Source organism: Carlito syrichta, unplaced genomic scaffold (genome assembly GCF_000164805.1).
Source record: "Carlito syrichta isolate Samal-C Ts95f unplaced genomic scaffold, Tarsius_syrichta-2.0.1 Scaffold70195, whole genome shotgun sequence".
Classification (NCBI taxonomy): Eukaryota; Metazoa; Chordata; class Mammalia; order Primates; family Tarsiidae; genus Carlito; species Carlito syrichta.
The window spans coordinates 78,861-97,368 of NW_007014291.1; the positions used below are offsets into that span (position 1 = coordinate 78,861).

The 18,508-nt window shown below is 45.7% G+C and overlaps 2 protein-coding genes across 4 annotated transcripts in view; both read right to left on the minus strand.

Moving 5' to 3' along the window:
* The window catches only part of LOC103254195 (protein OSCP1), a 35,108-nt gene extending 22,654 nt beyond the window's left edge, over positions 1–12,454 (minus strand). The window contains exons 1-3 of one of the 3 annotated variants that reach the window (XM_008052330.1): positions 12,230–12,454; positions 8,241–8,270; positions 3,379–3,533 (exon numbers count right to left, since the gene is read on the minus strand). In XM_008052330.1, the coding sequence (XP_008050521.1) occupies positions 3,379–3,533; positions 8,241–8,270; positions 12,230–12,341 (297 nt within the window). In that variant the 5' untranslated portion in view covers positions 12,342–12,454. The remainder of the gene's footprint in view (positions 1–3,378; positions 3,534–8,240; positions 8,271–12,229) is intronic. The other 2 variants (XM_021709476.1, XM_008052335.2) reach the window with 2 other exon arrangements.
* A 3,440-nt stretch (positions 12,455–15,894) lies between these two features.
* Positions 15,895–18,508, minus strand: part of LOC103254207 (28S ribosomal protein S15, mitochondrial-like) — a 7,692-nt gene continuing 5,078 nt past the window's right edge. Inside the window, exons 6-8 of the mRNA XM_008052346.1 lie at positions 17,831–17,889; positions 16,303–16,494; positions 15,895–16,049 (exon numbers count right to left, since the gene is read on the minus strand). Of these exons, the coding sequence (XP_008050537.1) occupies positions 15,912–16,049; positions 16,303–16,494; positions 17,831–17,889 (389 nt within the window). The 3' untranslated portion in view covers positions 15,895–15,911. The remainder of the gene's footprint in view (positions 16,050–16,302; positions 16,495–17,830; positions 17,890–18,508) is intronic.

Genomic DNA, 18,508 nt, shown 5'->3' on the forward strand with positions numbered 1-18,508 from the left:
GTGTGGTGGCTCAAGCCTATAATCCCAGCACTTTGGGAGGCCGAGACAAGAGGACTGCCTGAGCCCAGGTGTTCGAGACTGGCCTGAGCAACTTGGTGAGACCTTGTCTCTACAATAAATCAAGAAAAATTAGCCACGTGTAGCAGCACATGCCTGTAGTTCCAGCTACTCAGAAAGCTGAGGTGGAAGGATTGCCTGAGCCCGACAGGTTGAGGCTATGGTAGCCGTGAGCACTCCAGCCTGGACGAGACAGTGAGACTCCGACTCAAAAAAGAAAGAAAGAAAGAAAGAAAATGGCATATAACAGGAACAACCTGATGTGTGTGTGATGACTCTGCCATCATTAGCAATCATTAAGTGTCTGTGTATGTATAGGAAATCATGCTAGAAATAACGGATAAAAACAGATACAAGATGAAGAAATGAAAGTTCAGAGTTATTCAGTAAATTGAGTCCCATAGCTGGTAACTGGTAGAGCTAAGACTTGAACACAGTTTTTTCTTTTTTTTTTTGAGTTGGAATCTCACTCTGTCACCCAGGCTGGAGTGCAGTGGCATGCTCCCGGCCACCGCAGCCTCGACCTGCTGGGCTCCACCGATCCTTCCGCCTCAGCCTTCCAAGTAGCCAGAACTACAGGTGTGTGCTATCATGCCTGGCTAATTTTTTATTAATTGTAGAGACAAAGTTGCTCAGGCTGGTCTTGAACCCGTGAGTTCAGACAATTCACTTCCCTCAGTCTCCCAAAGTGCTGGGATTACAGGCTGAGCCACTGTGCCTGGCCTGAACTCAGTTTTTTAAAACTTCAAATTCTGTGTCCTTTCTATATGAAAACCCAAACTTTCTTAAAGGAAGAGAGAGAAGATCAAGCAGAACTGAAAAGATAATTAATATTTACTGAACATCTACTATGTGCCAGGCCTAGATATGCTTCTTACTTAATCCTCTCAATAACTGATGATGTAGCTGTTGTCACCCCCATTTTGTAGATGAGAAAATGGGGGCTCAGGGAGATAAAGTAACTTTCTTCTTGCTTTTGTTTTTTGAGTTGGAGTCTCACTCTGTTGCCCAGACTGGAGTGTAGTGGCACGCTCACCGCTACCGCAGCCTCAACCTGCTAGGCTCAGGCGATCTATCCACCTCAGCCTTCCAAGTAGCTGGAACTACAGGCGTGTACCACAACACACAGCTGAGTTTTTGATTTATTGTAGAGATGCGGTCTCACCAAATTGCCCAGGCTGATCTTCAACCCCTAGGCTTAGGCAATCCTCTTGCCTCTGCCTCCCTAAGAATTGGGATTACAGGCCACCATGCTTGGTCTAGCCAAAGTAACTTTCCAAAGGTAAGTGGCAGGAGATAAGAGGGCAGTTAAAGGCAGTCTATCTCCCTGAGGCTTCTAGGTACCAGTAATAAGTAAGTGTTGGTTTTGCACACCTACTACCCACCACTAGTCCTTATATTTTAAACAAATTTTCTTTTGTAGAGATAGAGTTTTGCTATGTGGCCCAGGCTAGTCTCGAACTCTTGGGTTCGAGTGATCCTTCTGCCTTAGCCTCCTTAGTAGCTGGGATTACAGGATTGAGCCACATGCCCGGCAGTCTTCATGATTTTAAAAAATTCACATAATGGCCAGGCGGGGTGGCTCATGTCTGTAATCCCAGCACTTTGGGAGGTTGAGATGGAAGGACTGCTTGAGACCAGGAGTTTGAGACCAACCTGGGCAACATAGTGAGGCCTTGTCCCTACAAAAAATAAAAAAGTTGGCCAGGCATGGTAGCATTTGCATGTAGTCCCAGCTACTTGGGAGGCTGAGGTGGAAGGACCTCCTGAGCCCAGAAGGTCAAAGCTGTGGTGAGCCATGATTACATCACTGTACTCCTGCGTGCGTGACAGAGTGAGACCCTAACCCAACAAACAAACAAACAAATAAATAATGTTTACATAATGGAAAAACTTGAAAAAAATTATCTTTTAAATTAACTAAAGCCCACATTATATTCAGTGGTCCTTGGGTTCATCGTGATTGTGACAGTTTGACGTTCCTTGATTTTGGTGACCTTGACAGTTTTGAGTATTGGCTCGGTATTTTGTAGAATGACCGACAAATGATACTTGTCTGACATTTTCTTATGGTTAGGGTTTTGGGGAGGAAGACCATAGAGATAGGGTGCCATTTTTTCACATCATGTCAGGTACAAAATAGTGACATGATTCATCATTGTTGATACTGAACTTGACCAACTGGTTGAGGTGGTTTGTCAAGTTTCTTCGCTGTAAAGCTATCTATTTTTTTCCTCCTTTCCATACTGTACCCTTTGAAAGGAAGTCACTAAGGGCAGCCCCTACCTGAGGAGCAGGGAGTTATGCTCTCCCTCCTTGAGGGCAGAGTATTTATATAAATCATCTGAATTCCTTTCTTTTTTTTTTTTTGAGTTGGAGTCTCTGTCGCCCAGACTGGAGTGCAGTGGCCGCACGGCCACCGCAGCCCCAACCTGCTGGGCTCTGGCGATCCTTCCGCCTCCGCCTTCCAAGTAGCTGGAACTACAGGCGCGTGCTACCACGCCCGGCTAATTTTTTTGATTTATTGTAGAGATGAGGTCTCGCCAAGTTGCCCTGGCGGGTCTCGAACCCACGGGCTCAGGCAATCCACTCACCTCAGTCTCCCAAAGCCGGGATTACAGGCTGAGCCACCGAGCCCAGCTGGAATTCTTTTAAATAGACTGGTCTATCCTCTGCCATTACTTATATAGAATTATTTTTTTCCAGAGGTATATTCCTGAAGGGATTGTTGCTTTAAAAAATCAGAGTGGGCCAGGCTCAGTGGCTCAGCCTATAATCCCAGCACTTTGAGAGACCAAGGCAAGTGGACTGCCTGAGCTCATGGGTTTGAGACCAGCCCAGGCAACTTGGCCAGACCTCGCCTCTACAATAAATTAAAAAAATAAAATTTCCAGAGATGGTAGTGCACGCCTATAGTTATGGCTACGTGGAAGGCTGAGGTAGAAGATCACCGGAGCCCAGCAGGTCAACACTGGGGTGGCTGTGAGCGTTCCACTGCACTCCAGCCTGGGCTGGAGTGAGACTCCAACTCAAAAAAAGATTGAGTCCTTTTTTTCGGTTAAGGCACATATTCCTAGGTTCATAAATATGAGCTTGAAACTGCACTCTTTGGGCGGTTTGGAATAACCAAAATAGGTGTGGTGTGGATGATTTCTGAGATTTTTCCCAACTCTCAAATTCAGCTACAACTACTAATATTTACCTGTGTATGTTTCTTGCAAGGCATCATTGCATATATCATCTCATTTGACCCTAGTCTATGATCATCCTTAAAAGGTACAAGAAATGCAACCGAGATGGCAGAGGCAGCTGTCTGCTCACCTTATCCATGCTGGCTTGGTTCAGTCTCATAATGGAGGCATGAGCCAGCCGGTCATAGACAGTTCTCAGGGCCTTCTTGGAATAGAGCTCTTGAGGTTTGAATAATCCCTCCATAAACTTTCTGTTGAACATGGTCGAGATGATGTCGTTCATAACTGTAGAGACAAGAGAGAATACAGCTGAGTGAGTTAATGGAGGAAGTTCTTTATTCCAAGCGCTCCTTGTGTGCAGGTGGAAAAGCTGGGTGTGTACGATTCAGAGCCAGGATGCTGCATGCTTAGTGAGATCGGCTCCCTGGGGGTCCATACAGGCAACCCAGTAGAAAGCAGCACTCAGAGAGTGTTTTATGACACCATTTCAGGGCAGATGTAACTGATGATGAGGTACCAATGTGTTGTGCTTCAGCGGTTATAAACCACTTTTACATACATTATTGCTCTTGATGAGAAGAGAAATGTTTCTTCTTTCTTTAAATAAGATTCCTATAAGTATTTTAGATTAGATCTCTTCCTGAAAATGACAAATCACTTTTTTAAAAGTAAATATAAGTATTTTTTACTTAAAATTAGATTTTACAAAATGGGACCAATAATGGCAATTGACTGTTTTTTTGAAAAACATTTATTGAATATAGACAAGGTGGCTGGGCTCGGTGGCTCAGCCTATAATCCGAGCACTTTGGAAGGCAGAAGCAAGTGGATTGCCTGAGCCTGTGGGTTTGAGACCAGCCTGGGCAACTCGGTGTGACCTCATCTCTACCATTAAAAAAAAAAATTAGCTGGGTGGGTAGCATGCACCTATAGTTCCAGCTACTTGGAACACTGAGGCAGAAGGATCACTGGAGCCCAGCAGGTCGATGCTGGGGTGGCTGTGGGCGTGCCACTGCACTCCAGCCCGGGTGACAGAGTGAGACTCCAACTCAAAAAAACAAAACAAAACAAAACAAAAAAAGAAAATAGACTAGTCTACCCTGGTTAGAGATTAAAACACCTCTAATGTTTCTACATGTATTTTGGATAGCACCATTTTAGAATGCCTAAATTCCTACATTTGATCTATAATATTGATGTTATACTATAGTGCTATATCTCATACTTTTGCTCAAATGAAAAATTTTCATCTGGTGAAAATTAAAAAGTGTGCAAATCAAAGTGTCTATAATTTTAGGCCTTCATTTAGATATTTTGTCCTATTGAGTAAAATATCACTAGTTAAGGGATAGGAAAACCCTCTGGTATAAGAAAATAGGAACAGGTATGATTGAACACAGATTATCCTTAATTAAACCAGTTATTATGGCCTAAATGTGAGAGTATGTGGGTACCAAGAGAATACATTTGTAAAAATTAAAATGTGAAAGCAAAATGGATTACTTAAAATAATTATACAAAATCAATTTTTTTTTTTTTTTGAGTTGGAGTCTCACTCTGTTGTCCAGACTGGAGTGCAGTGGCTGCTCCCGGCCACCGCAGCCTCGGCCTGCTGGGCTCCGGCGATCCTTCTGCCTCAGCCTTCCAAGTAGCCGGAATTACAGGCATGCAGGCTCAGACAATCCACTCACCTCAGACTCCCAAAGGCGCGGGATTACAGGCTGAGCCACCGAGCCCGGCTCAAAATCAATTTTTAAACAGGAGTGATCCCTAGAGGAAAGATATCAACTCCTCTTTTTTTTTTTTTTGAGTCAGAGTCTCACTTTGTAGCCTAGACTGGAGTGCAGTGGCACACTCACAGTCACAGCATCCTCAACCTGCTGGGCTCAGGTGATCGTTCCGCCTCAGCCTTCCAAGTAGCTGGGACTACAGTCATGTGCCACAACTCCTCCTTCTTTTGCAGAGTAAAAGGTGACTACTATGGCCATGTATCTTCAGAGTGAAGGCACAGTAGAGTCATGTGGTGACTATTTCAGGCATTCTCAGCCTGGAAGTAAAGTGCCCTGAGGGCTCCGGTCAGCAAGTAAAAGCATCTCAGCCAGTCACAGTAGCTCATATCTGCAATCCCAGCACTTTGGGTGGCCAAGGCGAGAGGATTGCCTGAGCCCACAGGTTTGAGACCAGCCTGGCCTACATGGCAAGACCTTGTCTCTACAATAAATTAAAAAATTAAGGCTGGGTGTGGTGGCTCACACCTATAATCCCAGCACTTTGGGAGGCTGAGGTGAGAGGATTGCCTGAGCCCACAGGTTCGAGACCAGCCTGGGCAGCTTGGCGAAACCTCATCTCTGCAATAAATCAAAAAATTAGCTGGGTATGGTGGCATGTGCCTGTAGTTCTAGGTTGAGGGGAAGGACTGCCTAAGCCCAGCAAGTCAAGGCTGCGGTGGCCGTGAGCATGCCACTGCACAACAGCCCATTGCAGCTTGCCCTCCATGTGTATTTACATTTCCCGGACCTAGACAACTTGGATACACATGAACTCTTTGGGTTTGCTTCATGCCTGGCCTTTTTCCTTTGAAAGAAACAAGTAAGGACCTACAATAAACTGGGTTTTCTCACTTGTTTTTCATATCATAGACTATATAAAATGCAGAATTTGCAAGGATACAGGTACACTTGAAAAGCCACACATAAGTCCTCAAAAGAGACTATGAAGAATTTTCCACAGATTTATGTAGGCCAGGGAGGAGTGCCAGAGAGGAAGAATCCAAGTTAAAGCATCACATCAACTCTGATTGGCTGATGCTTACAAAAAGCTACCAATTCACCTAGGTGCTGAATAATTTCTCCAGTCTTTGAGTCCTTTAAGGATCTAAGAAAATAGCTTAGACCCAAATAAATCCGTTCTAAAAGAAAGAAAACCCCAAGGTGATTGTTAGCTGCTCTGGCAAAGTAAAAAGCAAAATGAAGCCTTTCCCCCTAGGAAGTGAAGAAGCTACACATCACCATGGCTCCTGGCACAGGATGTGCAGATAAGTTGCCTGTTGGGAAGAGAAGACAGCAGGATCTGTTCTTGTGAGCTGAGCAGTGAGTACAAATGCCTCAAAGAAGAGATAGCAATTTAGTGGTTGGGCCCTGGCACCCAGGGCTCCCATCTCATCTCCTTAAGGAGGCACACATTACCATGTTATCTTCTCACAATCTGCTGCACCTGGCACTTGACTGAGGCAGGCCTATTATGTACCAGACACTGAGATCAACACAATGGGCACAGAGAGAAGGGAGAAATTAGCCTTGCCCTAGAGAAAAAGCAGCATATCATATTTAAGTTAAACCCAAGAAACAGTTGTAATCAGACCCTTAGTCTGGTTAGGGCTGGTTTTTGGTATGCAAATAAGTTCTGCAAACTTTTAGGAGGTGAGAATGTACTAGGAGCCACATTTCATCAGGAAAAGGCTAAGGCAGGGGAGGGATGGGAGTTTTCACGGTTCATCAGAAGGTTGGTAACTGAGTTCTCCACATCAAGCTTCTTAGTCTTGGGTTCAGATTAAAAAGTCAGTTTCCTTCCTCCCTCCCTCCCTCCCTCCCTCCCTCCTTCCTTCCTTCCTTCCTTCCTTCCTCCCAGAAGCAGTCTCAATCTTCTGAACTCAAGCAATCCTCTCACCTCTGCCTCCCAAAGTGCTAGGATTACAGGCGTGAGCCACTGCACCCAGTCAAGAAGTCAGTTCTACTCATTATTTTTGAACATTTCAGTTAAAATAAATTCCAATTATTCAATTTTGTATAATAAAAGCCCTCAAAATTCACACTTGAAACTCTGCCATGCATCAAGGGATGAGTCAGAAATTGTTCAAGTAAAAAGTTCCAAAAATGCCCAAGAAAGGCTATGTCTTGTAGAGAGTGGCCTAAGAAGAGCAGAAACTCAGCAGAAACTCACCTTGAAAGGCCCAGGTTTTTACCAATTACTTCTGTTCTAAGTTCACTTGCTTATGGGAATATGCAATTTGGAGCCAAGAATTTTGGAGCAAGGCTAGGAAACCCTCCTGAATTGTTCCTATGTTTGAATCCTTACCATGTTCCAGGCACTGGGCTTAGAATTTTAGATGTATTATCTCATTTGAATTCTGAATTATTATCTTTATTCTATTAAGGAGGAAAACTGAATCTTGGAGAGTTTAAAGTCCAAGGTCACACAGTTGGCAATGTGGTTATAATGACAATGAAGCCTGTTTGATTCTAATGCCTATGCTCTTAAATATTATATTGGTTATTTTCCCACCATACTTGGTGTGATGAGTGCACCTAAAACACCAAGGATGGCAGCTGATGCTAGGCATAAACCGCACCCAAATGTCAAATGATGGAAGGGACCTGTGGCATTTGAAGGTTGAGAAAAACGAAGCCTTTACTCTGAGGAGTTGACAACTTTTTTAGGTTTGCTGTTAGTGGTAGGTGAAGGGGAAACTGAAGATTTGCATGAAGAGGCCACACTGCATGCATGACGTCATGCCTTCTCCCCAGGGTCCTGGCAGCCATGCAGTTACATGCTTCCATTTGTCTCGGTTGCTTAGCAGATACCTCTGTGTGCTAAGGAGAATGGCTCAGGGAGGGCCACTCATGTTGAAGCATAATTCTTTGGTGACCTGATACTTTAATAAAGTTGTTTTAACAATTACCAAATAGGACGACCTGCCCAAGTATGGCTACTGTCCCAGCTGTCCCTGCAAAGCTTAGGACTGAAAAAAATGAAACAGATCCTTCAGGTACAGTGTGGCCCTTTGGTCAAAGTATGCTTAGTTTTCATCTTACATGCTGTTATTTATTCCTCTTAAGTAAAAGATTCAGATGTACAACCAATATCTCAGCGAAAAAGACACTCATGCCTATTTTACTTGCAATATTTAGAGTGGTCCCACTTTGAGCCCCACTATAAAGGCCTGAGTGAACCTGTAGATGCAGACTGAATACATGCAGCCCAGAGATAGCATACCTCGTTTTCTGTCCATCTCTGTCCATTCATCTACATGAAGCATATAAAAAGAAAACACCAGTTCATGAAGCAAGATTATTTTCAAGGAGGCTTTACAAATACCAATTCTAATTATCTGATCTATGACACTTTACTTTTCATGTTTGCTTTTAATGTCTAATGCAAATGTCCTGACTTCTATTTGAAGCTTTTAAAAGGATGACAAATAAAAAATTCCAAAAAAGCTGAAGAAAGGCTATGTCTTCTAGAGAGTGGCCTAAGAAGAGCAGAAACTCAGGAGGATGAGCTACCCTGGGGCTCACCAAAGGCTCAGGAAGCCATGTTCTCTAATGCTACAAGAATACCCATTACTCAAAACCAAGCTTTTAAAGACACTAGCCTCCTTGAGAAAGAATAATTCCAAGAACAGGCAAGGAAAGGAGTTTCTTTGGGTACAATCTTATTTCTTATTAAGGTAAGATTCCCTTTCTGAAGTACAGATGGAACTGCTAAAGTTAGAAAACTTGAAATGTGAATTAAAAGGAAAATATGTCAGTATTTGTTTCTGCTTTTCTGTTATATACACCTGATTTCCATGTAAAAAGAAGGGAATAATGATGAGAACACTGTAAAGAAAGATATTGAGAGCATAGGCAATCAGGGAGACCCCAAAAGGAGAACAAATGAGGAAAAGTGCAGTTGGCTAGAAAAATTTGTAAGAATCAAGACCCTTTATGGGTTGAGACATAGCTCCATCACTTTTTAGCTATATAAACTTCAAACAACTTTTTTTTTTTTTTTTGAGTTAGAGTTTCACTCTGTTGCCTAGGCTGGAGTACAATGGCATGCTCATGGCCACTGCAGCCTCAACTTGCAGTGAGTGACCCTTCCGCCTTAGCCTTCCAAGTAGTTAGAACCATAGGCATGTGCAAACAACTTCTTTAACCTCAGTTTCTTCATCTGTAAAATGGGGGGCATGATAGTACCTACCTCACAGAGTTGTTTTGGGGACAAATGGATAATACACATCAAACACTTAACTAGCTCCCCTTCTGGTTCTGCTTTCTCTACTGAAGGGCATTGGATACCACCCACCAAGGATGAAAGATTATTTTGTTTTCTCCTTAATTTTTAGAGATTTCAATCTAGAAAAATTATCCCCAGATAAAGAGTTCTACACATATCCATATTTTAAAAAAGTTTTGTAATTAACAGTCTTTGCTGGAACCATTTGCCAGTAGATTGTTTCTGAAGTTATAATCTAAGTCATATACATGACTTTTTTTTGAGCTGGGGACTTGCTCTGTTGCCCAAGCTGGAGTACAATGGCGATCATAGCTCACCACAGCTCAGGCGATTCTTCCATGTCAGTTAAGTAGCTGAGACTACTGATGTGCACCATTACGCCCAGTTAATGTTTTTATTTTTTGTAGAGATGAGGTCTTGTTATGTTGCCCAAGCTGGTCTTGAACTCCTGGGCTCAAGCAATTCTCCTGCCTGAGCCTCCCAAAGTGCTGAGGTTGCAGATGTGAGCCACTACACCAGGCCATATACATGGGTGCTGTGGTTCAAGCCTGTACCCCCAGCACTTTGGGAGTCTAAGGCGAGAGGATTGTCTGAGCTCAGGGGTTCAATACCAGCCTGGGCAACTTGGCAAGACCTCATCTCTACAATAAATCAAAAAATAAGTCGGGTGTGGTAGTGCATGCCTGTAATTCCAGTTACTTGGAAGGCTAAGGCGGGGAAGGATCACCTGAGCCCAGCAGATTGAGACTGTGGTGGCCATGAGCATGCTACTGCACTCTAGCCTGGGCAACAGAGTGAGACTCTGACTCAAAAAAAAAAAAAAAAAAAAAAAAGCCAGGTATGGTGGCATGCACCTTGTAGTTCCAGATACTTGGAAGGCTGAGGCAGAAGGATCGCCTGAGCCCAGCAGGTAGAGGCTGCTGTGGTGTGAGCATGCCACTGCACTCCAGTCTGGGCGACAGAATGAGACTCTAACTCAAAAAAGAAAATAAGAAAAAAAAAATACACAACTGGCACATGGCTCAATACATAATACCAACAGCTCCCTAGACCAGTCTGAAAGCATGCCCAGTGCCACACCCTAACTGGCTGCAAGGGGACTGTAAGATCAGACTCCTCTGGGAAAATTCACCATCTTTCCCCACCAAGAGTCCTGAGTTTTTGGAGAGAAAGTATCAGGAGAGCAGCACCAGAAGCCTGGCCTTATACTGTTTTCTTTTGCATTATGTCCACATCTTCTATTTTTTGGCAGCCATTTATTTAACTACAGGCAGGCACTACCAAGTCTGGCTTATTTTTAAAATTTATTTCTAGAGACAAGTTCTCACCAAGTTGCCCAAGCTGGTCTCGAACCCCTGAGCTTAGACAATCCTCTTGCTTCAGCGTCCCAAAGTGCTGGAATTACAGGCTTGAGCCCCTCGCCTGGCTGGGGGTTCTTTTTATCTCTTCATGCATGGACCTGAACTCAATCACACAGACACAGTAGTTAATATCTGAATATGTATGCTTAATATCTGAATATGTATGTTTAACATCAATTGAGTATACAGAGACTTTTGTAGAGAATGTTTTAATCAATGGCCATTTCAACCACCTTTATATAAACTTTTCCCTTCTCTACCTTGAAATATAGTATTTCCTTCATGCTTTTTTTTTTTTTGAGTTGGAGTCTCACTCTATCACCCAGGTTGGAGTGCAGTGGCATGCTCACAGCCACTGTAGCCTCGACCTGCTGGGCTCAGTTGACCCTTCCGCCTCAGCCTTCCAAGTAGCTGGAGCTACAGGTGTGCGCCACCATGCCCAGCTAATTTTTTTTTTTTTTTTTCCTGTAGAGATGAGGTCTCGTCATGTTGCCCAGGCTGGTCTCAAACCGTGGGCTCAGGTAATCCTCTTGTCTCCACCTCCCAAAGTGGGATTACAGGCGTGATCCTGGCTTCCTTCATGCTTAATTCCAGGAAATTTGGTGAAAGCAGTTGTTTGCTGAGAAGGGTGGAAAAGAGGAAAAAGAAAAGAGTGGTAGAGTGTTCTGAGTGGTTATTTCTCTAGATTAGATGTAGTGTATATAGGAGTCAGATTTTGCCTTTTAGAAGCTCTCATATAATTATTTTCATAAATGCATTCCCCTCTAACACTTGTGAAGGGAAAGGCTTATGATTTTCTTGTGTTTTATTATTTATCTATATTATTTTAGATCCCTACATTTCCTTTTCTTTCTTTCTTTTTTTTTTTTCAGGGTCTCACTCTATTGCCCTGACTGGAGTGCCAAGATACAATCACAGTTCATTGCAGCCTGGACTCAGGTGATCCTCCTGCCTCAGCCTGTGGCAGTAGCTGGGGCTACAGGCACGCACCACCATACCCAGTTAATTTTTAAAAAACTTTTGTAGAGACAAGGCCTTGCTATATCGCCTAGGCTGGTCTCCAACTCCTGGGCTCAAGCCATCTTCCTGCCTCAGCCTCTGAAAGTGCTGGGATTACAGGAGTGAGCCACTGTGCTCGCTGAACCCTACATTTCTAGAAGCAGCTTCTGAAAGGAGCAAGACTAGTCTCCAGCTTATGTGGGAGGATATTACGTAGGGCAATAGAGAATAAGAAACTGTTCCTTGGGAGTAAAGAGAGAGCTTGGACAAGCAAAGGGTATGTTGCCAGGTGGTGGGCAGCTGATGCGACTCCTACATTGGAAGGAACCGGTTGTCAAAAGAGATTGGGAATCACCTCTCCTATCTGAAGCGATGGGGAAATTAGCGGGGACGAGGTGCCCTAATTACAACCAGTGGCGGTACTCGGTTCCTCTGCTGTGAAATATTTTGAAGAGTCTGACTCCTGAGGAGCTCCAACCGGGATGGGAGCTGTGGCTTGTGACAACGGTCCCTGGCTATAAGAGTGAAGTATGCAGGGGGGTTGGTGGCTGTGGGTGTTAGGGCGGCGGTGAGGAGGCCGGGCTGTGGGTGCGGGCCTGGGCTGTGCGGGCGGGGGCCTCTCACCTTTGCGGGCCTTGTCTCCTGGGATGTTCTCGGCCCGCAGCCGCTGGTCCAGGATGTAGAGCATCTCCCCGCCCAAGTTCAGGAAGAGCAGCGGCAGCGTCCGCACGGACATGGTGCTGGAGAGGAGCGGGGCTGGAGAAGAGCCCCGGACTCAGACGCATGTGGCCCGGAGGCCCCGTGGTTGCGTCCCAGCAGCCTGGTCGCTAGGGCAACGCCGCGACGGGAGAGGGGAGCCAATCAAAAGGCAGCTTGGTGGGAGGTGCCCTGAGAGCGGGCTCTCACTGGGCGCGGCGGGCTGCTCGGCCGGACGCGGCGCGGCGCTGGCCCCCGCCGGTGAGCGCTGGCTTTGACTTCTTAAGGCCGCTTGGGAAGGGCGAGGCTGGAGCGGAGTCGGCGCGGCGAGCCGGGGCTCCGACGCAGACGCGGGCCTCAGGTGCCCATAAGAGGAAAGCCAACACTGAACGTCATCAGGGCACGCTCGGGGCAGACGGAGCTGAGTGGGCCTCACGGTGACTGCTTCCTCGCGGCGTGACTTTGGCGGGGTTTTCGGCTTCTGCCTCCTCTGATGTAAAATGGGAGAAACACCCCCCTCTGGGCTGCTGAGAGGGGTCAGTGAGATCACGGAAAACGCCCCGAAAGCCCTCAGTCGAAGTGGTGGCTGACTTAGATGGGGAGGACCCAGAAGCTCTTGGAGGCAACTGCATGGCCTCCCTACTGTGTGCTTGAAAGCGTCTGGCCCGGAAGTTCCCTGCTCCTCGCTGTTTATACAAAATGAAAGGGTACAGCAGGTGGCTAGAAAGTGATCCTGGAATTCTAGGTGGAGGTGAAGAATGGAGTCTGCTCTCAACGCCTGGGATTACAGGTGTGAGCCACTGCGCCTTGCTGCTGTACACTTACTTCGATGAACAACTGTTTCTGTAAATGTCAGTACTTTTTGTTTTGTTTGAGAGACCAGGTCTTGCTATGTCGCCCAGGCTGGAATGCAGTGGCACTGTCACAGCTCACTGCAGACCCCATATCTGGCATCCTCCCACCTCAGCCTCATGAGTAGCTGGGACTACAAGTACGCCACCACGCCCAGCTAATTTTTTATTTTTATTTTTGTAGAGACAGAGGTCTCACTATGTTGCCCAGGCTGGTCTTGAATTCCTGGCTTCAAGTCATCCTTTGCCTCTGCCTCCCAGTGTTGGGATTACAAGTGTGAGTCACCATGCCCAGGCTAAATGTCAGGACTTATATAACTTGACTCCCAAATCCATCTTCCTGGGCCCTTATCGGTTACCAAATTGTGCTTTTTTTTTTTTTGAGTTGTAGTTTCACTTGGTCACCCAGGCTGGAGTGCAGTGACATACTCATGGCCACCACAGCCTTGACCTGCTGGGCTCAGGCGATCCTTCTGCCTCAGCCTTCCAGGAAGTTGGAACTACAGGTGTGCACCACCATTAATGTTTTGATTTATTGATTTATTCTCACCAAGTTGCCCAGGCTGGTCTCAAACCCCTGAACTCAGACAATCCTCTCACCTCAGCCTCCCAAATTGCTGGGAATACAGGCTTGAGCCACCACGTCCGGCCTCCAAATTATGCTTTTTTCTCCAAAACCTTTCTTACATTTATTCCTCCATTTCTTTTTCTATCTACATCACTATGTTCCTCCATATTTCTGCTCTTTTCTCTCTTCTACCTTGCACTGGCTGCTAGGCTAAATTTCAGAAATATGACATATCCCTTCAGTGGCTTCCTGCGTTTGCCAGATTACACTCTGGATGCCTTGGCAGGGCATTCCAGACTGTTTTGGCTCCTGCTACATTACCGCTTTAGAGTCATCCCGTGTACCTGGCCACCCTCGCTTCCTTCCCATACCCTCTCATCTGTTTTCCTTCCTCCCCAGTCAAGGATTTTTTTCGAGTTGAAGTCTCACTCTGTTGCCCAGGCTGGAGTACAGTGGCACACTCACGACCACCCCAACATCGACCTGCTGAGCTCAGGCGATCCTTCCGCTTCAGCCTTCCAAGTAGCTGGAACTACAGGTGCACACTACCACACCTGGGTAGTTTTTTGATTTATTGTAGAGACGAGGTCTCTCCAAGGTGCCGAGGCTGATTTTAAACCCACATACTCAGGCAGTCCACTCACCTCAGCCTCCCAAAGTGCTGGGATTATAGGCTGAGCCACGCCAGCTTTTTTTAAAGCAGTCTACACTCACAACCGGAACTTCCTTAAAATCCTTGCTCCATACCTCCCTACAACTGGGATTAAGCACCACACTGAAACTGCTTCCCCATGGGTACTTTTTAGCCTTTCCCTTAACTGACAACTCAGTATCAGGATTATACAGTAGCCCAATGCTAGCGGACTAAGGCTTTGATTTGGTTATTTTGCCTGGTCTGTGCTGTTTTAAAAGGGAATATAACTAGAATGGGAATGTAACAAACAGCTTAGCATTACTACCTTATGTTGGGCCTTCAGGCATTTATATTACCTGCCTGGCTCCTAAAGGCATTTTAGTTTGTTGTAGTGTAGACTTGTCTTAGCTTCTCAGACCATTTTTTCTTTGTCCCTAGGCAGTGTGGTCTAATGGACAGAACATGGGCTTTGGAGTCAAGACAGAGCTGGATTTGAACACTGGACCTATCTCTAACTGGCTGTGTGAATTTGGACACGTTATCTAACTTTCTGAACCTCGGTTCTCTTCTGGAAAAATGGGGATTATTAGCCAATGTGGGGAGTAAAGGTGGCTTTGAGTATTATACAGTGTGCCTAAGGCAGCACTTAACCCAATGCCTTTCCTGTAGGGCCTGATCCATTTAAGTGTGTTCTTTTCTTCCCCTCTGCCAGCCTCCTTAAATGTTGGCACCCCACATCATGAAGGTGGCCTCTCCCTCTAGCATAGCACCCCTAAGTAGCCATGCCCACTCAGAAGTCCTGCCCCATTAAAGGCCTTCCCTACTATTCCTGGAGTCTTGCCTCTCACATCTACAGAATCCCTGGCTCTGTCCTACATCACTTCACCTCTCCCTTGACCCTGGCCCTTTGTTGACTCAGGCTATGCCCTCAGGGATCATCCTTCCCATCTTGACTTGGCCCTTTTTTCTTCTTCTCTTTTTTTGAGTTGGAGTCTCATTCTGTTGCCTGGGCTGGAGTGCAACTGATAATTTCTTGTAGAGACAAGGTCTCACTATTTTGCCTAAGCTGGTCTCAAACTCTTAGGCTCAAGCAATCCTCCTGTTTCAGCTTCCCAAAGTGTTGGGATTACAGGCATGAGCCACTGTGCCCAGCCCAGATTTTTTTGCCTTTATACTTGCAATTCCTTCTGCCTGGGATGTCTTTCCACCCATTCCTGCTCAGTGAACTCCTGCTCATCCTTTAGGGCCCAGTCCAGAAGGTAACTCCTATGGATGGTCTTTCCACCCAGTCAGTTACTCTTTCACTGTGCTGCCATGTCCTTAGTCTTGCCTACACTGAAACATACGCCTTCTGGATGACAGGTAGTTGTTCATATTAACGTGTGTGAGGGGTGTCATGCAAGTGTGTCTTCTGGGAGAAGGGCAGAGACTGCCTTAACAACTCTGGGATCCCAGAGCTGAATGAAAAAATAAATTCTTCCTTCTCCCTCAGACCAAAAAGAGATGATTTTCTCTCCTATCATTCTTCAAGGCAGAAAGAAAGAATTTTAACAGGATTTATTGGTTTTCTTTGAGTGCCTCTGGTCGGTCCTTGGAAGGGGTCTCTGGGTTCCTCTGGCCTTGATTTTGGGCTGCTGCAGCTGCAGCTTTTAAGGCCCTTTTTTGCTTCTTCAGCTTTTGAGCCTCCTGGAAAACCTGGGGATGAAAGAGGACAGGAAAAGACCTCATAATTCCATTCAAAACTTAAGACTTGGAGTGGGTGGGCTGGGAACTATCGCCACAGGTGATAACCGCAGCCATTTTCCATGCGGTTGGTGGCCTGTGACTTCCCTGGGCCCCCTCCAGACTTTGGGCCAGTTCCATAACTTTAACAGAAACAGACAACCCCTCCCACCTGCTCCTTCCATCTCAGTCCCACTGGGCCAACCAAAACAGCTACCAACCCTACCCGAATGCACAGCGCCTTCTTGGTGACGAATCGGCGGTGGGCTCTTCGGTAATACAGAGGGGGAAAGGTGTACTCAATCCTGAGTTCCCTACATGTCTTCTCAAAGACATCATAGTTGGTCTTACGGAGGTTTTTGAGCATCTTTTTCCTCTGGTCAATGCTGATCAGCAGATAGCGTTTATGGGTTTTATCCTATAAGATAATTGATATTACTTTTAGTTATATAAGTGTTACTGTTGTTCACGGTAACAAAAGATAGTCATTTTACCATTTCATTGAAATTTCCCAACAATCTTAGGCAAATATTAGTATAATTGAGGGAGGTATTATCACTGTTATTCCCATTTTACAGATGGGAAAAACATCCAAAGATGTTATGATTTATAAAAGGTCCTTAGAACTGTGGGTACTGAGGTCAGGTTTTGATTCAGGGTCTGTTTGTCTAAATCTCATGCTCTTTCTCCTAAACTATCCACTCGGCCTCTCCAGAGCTTAGCAAACTCAGTTGGGGTAGAGAGGAAGGAAGGCCTTTTGCTCTTACTGGAGACCCCTACCCACAACGAGGTGCTGCCTGGTGAGGGCTCTCTGCTGTGGAACTGGTGTTGCACACTCCAGTGAACAAATCTGAGACCTCCAAGAAGCAGGCTCAACTAGTTGCAGGGAACACGAGTGCCAGGCATGGTGCTGGGCCAGTCTGTATTCACAACCATGTGTTTATCAAACATAACAGCAACAGCCTAATCACAGCAGTTCTGTGCCAGATACTGTGCTGAGATACGGTGTGATGGTTAAGAACATGGGCTCTGGAGCAGATGCCTCCTTTCAAGTCTCAGCACATCACCTCCTAGTGGTGTCTTGAGGAATAACTTAATTACTCCACAACTAGATTCTTCTGTAAAGTGGGGGAGAAACATGGTTATAAGGGTTAAGCGAAATGATGTGTGCCACATATTTAGCACAGGGCCTACAGACTTTACATGCACCATGGTGGCTGCTATTATGTCCTGTATCCTGAGCAGGTGCTCTTATGATCCCCATCTTAGAGAGAAGTGAGGCTCAGACCTGGACCTTCCCTTAAGTCTCTCAGCTAATTAAGTGGAAGTGGCAGAACTGGGATTTGATGCCAGTGCAATCCGACTCTCTTCAAACATTCAGCAAATATTATTTTTAAGTGAGAAAGCAGGATTTATTGAGAACAGAAAAGCTCTCTATAGTGGGAGGAGGCCCAAAGGGGTTGCCCCGCATTCAGCAAATATTTACTGAGCACCCAGTATGTGGCAGACACAGAGACCATGCTCTCAAGTCTGTATTCTTCACCATCAGTATTTGACACTCACAGCATAGACTTGCAAGGCTCCCGATTCTCTGGAGGCAGGAAGTGTTTTTCCCATAACAGCTGAGGGGTGGGCAGTGTGGTGTTGTAGCCACCTGGCTTCCCAGCTGCTCCTCTGGACCCAGAGTCCTCCCCCTCCCACACTCCTCTCCTCAAGGCTGCCACTGCTGAACATGAATGATGCCCAGAGCTTACCTTTCGATGTTTCTGCATGTGCTCTTCATAATTGTGGATCTTGACGGTCAAGGAAACAACTGAAACCACAAGCCACAGAGGATGAGAGTTGGGCACAGAGGAAGGAAGGACCCAGACCTGGCTTATGTTTTAAGAACTCAAGGAATAACAATCACCAAGGCTCTGTATAGCTCTCTATAAATCCCAAAGCACTCTGGATTTAAAGATCTCAAAAGACTAAGCATTATCTTTCTTTTAGAACGCAAAGTATAGGAAGGGAAGTTCCTTAATCTTGTAAAGGTGTCATCCAAAAATCATACCAAATAGCATTTTTTTTTGAGTCGGAGTCTCATTCTCACCCAGGCTGAAGGGCAGTGGCTCATGGCTCACCACAACCTCCAACTCCTAGGCTCAGGCAATCCTCTTGCCTTAGCCTCCTAAGTAGCTGGGACTACAAGAGCATGCCACCATTCTCAGCTAATTTTTTTTTTCAGTTGGAGTCTCACTCTGTCACCCAGGTTAGAGTGTAGTGGCATGCTCATGGCCACTGCAGACTTGACCTACTGGACTCAGGTGATCCTTCTGCCTCAGCCTTCCAAGTAGCTGGAACTATAGATGCACGCCACCATGCCCGGCTAGTTTTTGTGATTTATTGTAGAGACGAGGTCTCACCAAGTTGTCCAGGCTGGTCTTGAACCC